The sequence below is a fragment of the Sinocyclocheilus anshuiensis genome, unplaced genomic scaffold (assembly GCF_001515605.1).
Source record: "Sinocyclocheilus anshuiensis isolate Anshui unplaced genomic scaffold, SAMN03320099.WGS_v1.1 scaffold51, whole genome shotgun sequence".
NCBI classification, from domain to species: Eukaryota; Metazoa; Chordata; class Actinopteri; order Cypriniformes; family Cyprinidae; genus Sinocyclocheilus; species Sinocyclocheilus anshuiensis.
Genome location: NW_015548296.1, coordinates 11,073 through 18,075, shown reverse-complemented (window position 1 = coordinate 18,075; position 7,003 = coordinate 11,073). Strand labels below are relative to the sequence as shown.

The following is a 7,003-nucleotide window of genomic DNA, read 5'->3' as shown; positions in this document are numbered from 1 at the left end:
TCGCTCTTTTCTCTGCTGTCTGTAGAAATTGTTGTTAATTCTTAATTTGGGAACGGCAGAGACATGTTACAGGTTATAATATAATCCAAAAATCATGGCAAAAAATGTTTTTTTAAGTCAGTTTAATACGTTTAATCAGTTGAAACGACTTTCACAGTCAATTTGATTCAACTTAACTCATATTTAACCGTTGCTTCTTGTCATTGTAGGCTTAGGCTACTTTTTTTAATGAATTTTAATTAATATACTAATTAATAAAATTAATATTATTTATTTTGTATTACATATTGTTCATTCATTTATTTTTAACACCGCACCCCCAGCACCCCCATTTTTTCGTGGGCTACACTCCAGGGGGATACAGATCTCTTTATACTTTTACTCAAAGTCTCAGAGGACCAATTATTTTCATTTATATTTATCACACATTGTTATTTCCTCTGGCACATATTACATGATAATTCTTTTATAATTACGTTTTTCAAATGTAAATGCATAACTGATGTCAGCTGAATATTTTTTTAATATGAATAAGTTAATAGATCCCCTGCTCATTTCATATCAGTTTAACAAACATATTGACACGTTGCACAGATTTTATTGCAGCAGGCCTAATTTTTCATCTTATCTATGATTTTAGCTTCACGCAATTTGTGCTGAAAAGGCCAAAGGTATTTTTTACTTGCACGCTATTGTCAATTCAGTCCATAGTTTACGAGCGATACCATATCTAACACCATCCTATATAATAAATCATCCCATATGGCTTAGACAACACCCAATTGCTATAAAAACCAAGAGGTCCTGAAGTTCCTCTATACATTTTTCTTGCTTGAGGTACGCTAGGTATGTCCGATCGTAATACATCTTAAAATCTTTATTTCTGCTATTAGTTTATATGCAATTAATAAAACTCTTCTTTTATTCTTACAGAGAAATTAGAAATAAACATGGGGAAGCTCACACTCATTGCAGGTAATGTGTTGAAATAATAAGAGAAATACTAGTGAGTTTTATTAATTCTTTTATATTTGTCATTTACATGAAGTCATTGCATATTCCAGGTTTGGGTTTGGTGCTCTGCCATGTTGGTGAGTCATTGAGTATCTACTGCATCTTATAATCATATCACATTCATTGTAATGAATTATTATTAACTGATATCTTCAAATCAGAAAGATCTCGAAATGTGTTGTCTAAGAGCTTCTTTGTGTATCCATATCCAGCCTTCTCCATGGAAATGGGCTGCTACTTCACCAACTGGTCTCAGTACAGACCTGGAATTGGAAAGTATATGCCCTCAAATGTGGACCCTTTCCTTTGTACACACCTTTTCTATGCTTTTGCAATGGTCAACCATGCCAACGAGCTTGTCACCTATGAGTGGAACGATGAGACTCTATACAAAGCCTTTAATGAACTCAAGAACACGTATGTATTAGTTACTATATAATGTTTAACACTTGAGATGCTCAGTTTCTCAAATCATGTATGACTTTTTTTTTGTGAGAGTGTGAGGTAATTTACTAAATGAATACTATCACAAAATCCTAAAATATCTCCATTATCCTCACAGAAATCCCCATCTTAAAACTCTCTTGGCTGTCGGTGGATGGAACTTTGGTTCAACACAGTACGTGTAAAAAAGTTTAGTTTTATGTTGTCAAATGAAATGCAAAAACATCTAAGACTGTTCATTAAATCCATCCCAGGTTCTCCATCGTGGTGTCCACTGCTGCAAACCGTCAAAAGTTCATTCAGTCCTCCATCAAGTTCCTGAGAACTTACGGATTTGATGGCATGGACCTGGACTGGGAATATCCGGGATCAAGAGGAAGTCCACCTGAAGACAAACAAAGATTCACACAGCTATTGAAGGTGGGTCTGATTGTAATACAGTGTCTTCTTAGCCAAGAGGAGCACTTTCCTTATTTAATCTCTTTTCATGTTGAGTCAAGTAACCTTGATTTATATAGTGCTTTATACGATAATTTACACATTATTCAGCTCCAATCAGTTAGGTGTTGATTCAGTTCAGCGATAGGCAGCTCAACTGAAAACAGTAGTGTTCTTATTCATCAGGTCGATGTTTATTCATTTATCTATATTTATATATGTTTTTCTTTGTAGGAAATTATTGAGGCCTATGAGACTGAGAGCAAAGCTACTGGCAGAGCCAGACTGATGCTGACCGCTGCTGTATCAGCTGGCAAAGGGACGATTGATGATGGATACGAGATTGCAGAGGTTGCCAAGTAAGTATGACGACACTGAATCATAACATTTACAAAATGGCAGAGCACTGAGGTGAAAATAAGCCGCCAAGACCCCTTTTGATTTGTGTAATTTTTTTTTCCCAGATACCTGGACTTGATCAATGTGATGACTTATGACTTCCATGGAACTTGGGAAAGATTCACAGGACACAACAGCCCCCTGTACCAAGGCTCAAAGGATGAGGGAGACCTGATCTACTTTAATACAGTGAGAATTGATATACTGTAACATCATTTATCATGAGGTATTCAAACCTCCCAAAGGAATCATTTTTAAAATGACTACTCTCCTGCTCATTCAGGACTTCGCTATGCGCTATTGGAGGGACAACGGCACCCCTGTGGAGAAACTCAGAATGGGTTTCGCAACATACGGTCGCACTTTCCGTCTGACATCTGCAGATACTAGCATTGGAGCCCCAGCTAGTGGACCTGCTTCAGCTGGAACCTACACTCGCGAGGCTGGATTCTGGTCTTACTATGAGGTAGGAGCTTTGGAATCATTTTGTCCAAAATAATGGAATATTTTCTTTAAAAGTATCTTTTGAATATTCCCAGTATCTAATACAGTCAAACAATATATCAATATCTGTATAGATCTGTGGATTCCTAGAGGGAACAACACTCCAGTGGATTGAGGACCAGAAGGTGCCCTATGCCACAAAGAACGGCGAATGGGTTGGATTTGACACCAAGGAGAGCTTTGAAACTAAGGTACTTTTGAGACTTTACTGGAGTTGGGTTTCATTGTCAACATTTGTCAGAAACTAACTAGCAACTCTTCTTTCAATTTATAGGTTCGTTATCTGAAAGACAAGAACTTTGGTGGAGCCTTCGTCTGGGCGCTTGATCTGGATGACTTTGCTGGACAGTTCTGTAATCAGGGGAACCATCCTCTCATGGGCCATCTGCGCAATCTTCTGGATATCGGCAAGTCTTTGCTAATTACTAGGTGGCGCTGTTCACCTTAAGCTGCTCAGGTAGTTTGTGGTAAAATTCAAAATGGCAGACAAGTAGGCATATTATGGCTGACTTTGGTAAAATTGTCAGCACTGTATTGTGAGTCAAGGAATCTTTATTTGGATAGTGCTTTGAAGTTCGATACTCAGGTCAGCTCTGTGGTCAAATCTAGTTTCTTCCATCTAAGAGCACTGGCAAAAGTGAAGTCCTTTCTGTCTTTTAAGAACTTTGAGAGGGCTATTCACGCCCTCATTACATCAAGGCTCGACTATTGCAATGCACTTTATATAGGGATAAGTCAAGGCTTACTTTCTAGACTTCAAGTGGTTCAGAATGCAGCGGCCAGGCTCTTGACTGGGGTTAAAAAATATGAACACATCACACCGACATTAATGTCATTACATTGGTTGCCGGTTCGCTACAGAATTGATTTTAAGGTCCTTTTAATGGTGTATAAAGCTCTAAATGGCTTGGCACCTTCTTACCTTACTAATCTTTTGTTGGAATATGACCCAGGGAAGTCCTTGAGATCATCAAATCAGGGAATATTAGTGGTTCCAAGAACAAAATTTAAACTCAGAGGAGACCGGGCATTTGCAGTAGCTGCGCCAAAACTGTGGAATAGCCTGCCGGCTAGTATTAGGACTGCCAGAACTGTAGGTAATTTTAAATCAAAACTGAAGTTTTATTTGTTTGAAATGGCTTTTAACAAATGACATAGTGTCATGTTATAATTTGCATGTATTTACTTTTATTCTTCATTTTCTTTTTTGGAAACTATTGCTTAATGTTTATGTACAGCACATTGGTCAACAGCTGTTGTTTTAAATAGTGCTTTATAAATAAAGTGACATTGACATTGACATTATAGACCAGGCTTAATGTTTGGAAAGTTATAAGCATTTTTATGCCACCAAATTTCACAGACAAACTGGCACCTATCAAATTTGGTTAAATATAATAATCAAAAGAAAAGCTAAAAAGCTCCCTAGCTAATGCTAACATGCCTTTATTTTGATCAGAATTGCCTCCTCTGCCTCCAACCACCACCCTCAAACCCGGACAAACAACCACAAAAACCACCACAACCACCACCACCACCACTCATGCTCCAGGACCAGGATTCTGTAATGGAAAGCCAGATGGACTCTATCCTCACCCTGAAGACCCCAACAAATACTATAACTGTGTAGGAGGCCACACTTACATGAATAGCTGTGGTCCAGGCACTGTGTTTGATGACAGTTGTAAGTGCTGTGCCTGGCCCAAACACTAAGGGATCACTCATGTGAAAACAGTGAAACAGGATGCTGCAGATTTGCATAAGCACACAAGAAGAATCAGAACTAAATATCTTTGACTACAACTATCTCACATAAAGGAAATTAGTGTGGACTGAACATAATTAATGTGCTTTGTTTTTCCATTTGAATGTATTTTGAAAGTGTATGATGCATGTTTTTTTAAACTCTCCTGTAAATCTATTCATGTGATTGCTGTTAGTACAACTGCTGTTCAATGCATCATTTATACAAAAAAAAATAATGTGCACAACTTTACAAGATTTTTTAAAAACTCCTATTAATAAACAACATGCAGCCATCATTAACATTATTCTGGTTACATTTGATTACATCATCTTGCATTTGAAACAGAATGCATGGTGGGATCAATAAAAAACATATCAGTCGATTAGTGTTCTGTGATATGCTAGATGTTTTATCATCACTTTCATTACGTAGTGGACAAACATAAATAGTTTATTAATAAACAAAACTGCAATTTTGCAAGAAATATTTAGTACTTATAACTGACTCACAGATTTTCATATTAGAGAATTAAAATGACAAATCTTGGTTAATTTATGACTAGTGTTATAATAGTGTTATTAGTGTTCATAACACTAATGATCTCTACGTTTACCTTTCTATTGAATATTTGTATTTATAACCTACTGGCAGGTATTTTTGGTAACATTAATAATGCATGATTAGATTGCCACAGAAGTAAGTTCATGTTTGAAGTCAAGTTAATCAAGTGAAATCACAAACTAAAAATAGAACCACATGAGATATCGCTCATTCATTGATTCAAGCCTAGGAAGTGAACTTGAGTTGTACTGTATAAACAGCAGGCCTACTACTCTTCCCTCTGGTCCAGCTACAAGCTGCATGTTTCTAATAGCGCTGCTAACAGTTTAGTAAATGTGTGATCTTTCATGTTAAAGGGTTAGTTCACCCAAAAAAAATACTGTCATTTATTACTCACCCTCATGTCGTTCCAAGACTGTTGTTAATTTTCGGACCACAAATGAAGATATTTTTGATGAAATCTGAGAGCCTTAAGTTAAAGTTAAAATAGTCCATGTGACATCAGTGCATGTGTCGTGGTTCGTTGAGCTTGCGTCAAAGACTGACACAGAAGAGAAGAAATCTTTGAATAAAGTCATTATATTTGTTTTCTTTGCGCACAAAAAGTTTTCTTGTAGCTTCATAAAATTAAGGTTGAACCACTGATGTCACATGGACTATTTTAAGGATGTCCTTACTGCAAGAGAGAGAAAAATTTTAGGAGGGGAGAAGAACAGTTGTTTAGTTTGTAGTCCAAAAACCAGGAATGGAATTAGCATTGTCCAGCCTTGGGTTTCCTCAAGAATTTTCTGTAGGTTTTAATTTTTTCATTTTGGACTCATGAGTAAATGAAAGTCTGTTGTAATATTACTTGAAAAGACTTTCGCATTTCATATCAATAGACCATTTTCATATCAATCATATCCATTTCAATGTTTCTAATACAAATGCTGAGGGAGTAACAGCAAATTTGACATCTTTCTCGTCTGACCTCCGTGATCCATCTCTTGATGTCTCTTTTTTTCCTCTTTTGGTATGGCATAGAAACACTATCATGATTTTTTTTTCTTTTGCTATTGGAGAAAATTGGAAAGCAAAAAATTTGTTATGGTTCCCACTCACCACTATAGAAGTTTACCAAACTATGAAAATTTCTGCCTCTGAGAATCCCAGAAATGTGATAAGGGTCCATTACAAACAGTCACACTTCAAGCATGAAGCTGAAAAAAAATAAAAAAAAAAATAAAAAAAAAATATCTAGACAGCACTATTAGAATAGAGACAAACAGAACTTCAGCTTAAAGGAAACAACATGAAAAGAAACTAAAATCCAACAACCTCCCATATAGACTGCTGATATGTTAAATATCATAAAGACTTTAAGTCAAGTCAAGTCACCTTTATTTATATAGCGCTTTTAACAATACAGATTGTGTCAAAGCAACTGAACAGCATTAATTAGGAAAATAGTGTGTCAATAATGCAAAATGACAATAGTAAACACTCATTTTTCAGTTAAAGACAGTTCATCACTGAATTCAGTGATGTCATCATCCAGCTCAGTTCAGTTTAAATAGTATCTTTGCAATCATTTGCAATCAAGTCAATGATATCGCTGGAAATGAAGTGTCCCCAACTAAGCAAGCCAGAGGCGACAGCGGCAGGAACCAAAACTCCATCGGTGACAGAATGGAGAAAAAACCTTGGGAGAAACCAGGCTCAGTCGGGGGGCCAGTTCTCCTCTGACCAGACGAACCAGCAGTACGGAAAAATCAATTTAAGACGTAATAAAACAGACGATGAACACTATTAACAGCAATTATTATATGATGCAATCAAACTTATAGCAAAATGTGGTAGTTCTGTATGTTGTTTCAGGGTTGGCATCATCTGAGGTCCTCTGAGGGGTTGGCATCA

General features: G+C 36.6%; 1 protein-coding gene across 2 annotated transcripts; it reads left to right on the top strand.

Moving 5' to 3' along the window:
• Positions 1–788: 788 nt before the first annotated feature.
• chia.2 (chitinase, acidic.2) lies at positions 789–4,845 on the top strand. 2 transcript variants are annotated; one of them, XM_016443607.1, is made up of 12 exons: positions 789–837; positions 934–975; positions 1,065–1,091; positions 1,227–1,431; positions 1,577–1,633; positions 1,713–1,878; positions 2,131–2,255; positions 2,361–2,484; positions 2,579–2,761; positions 2,874–2,990; positions 3,074–3,206; positions 4,259–4,845. In XM_016443607.1, the coding sequence occupies exons 2-12, from the start codon at positions 951–953 to the stop codon at positions 4,510–4,512; spliced, it is 1,416 nt and encodes a 471-aa protein (XP_016299093.1). In that variant the 5' UTR covers positions 789–837; positions 934–950; the 3' UTR covers positions 4,513–4,845. The 2 variants fall into 2 exon arrangements, with proteins under 2 accessions (XP_016299093.1, XP_016299092.1); XM_016443606.1 differs by having other exon boundaries at positions 837–846.
• Positions 4,846–7,003: the final 2,158 nt, after the last annotated feature.

Excerpts from the sequence above, each read along its gene's own strand:
- chia.2 (XM_016443607.1), top strand. The coding sequence starts at position 951 with ATGGGGAAGCTCACACTCATTGCAG. Across the intron at positions 2,485-2,578 it reads ACCTGATCTACTTTAATACA|GACTTCGCTATGCGCTATTG; the intron begins GTGAGAATTGAT and ends CTGCTCATTCAG. Across the intron at positions 3,207-4,258 it reads GCGCAATCTTCTGGATATCG|AATTGCCTCCTCTGCCTCCA; the intron begins GCAAGTCTTTGC and ends TATTTTGATCAG.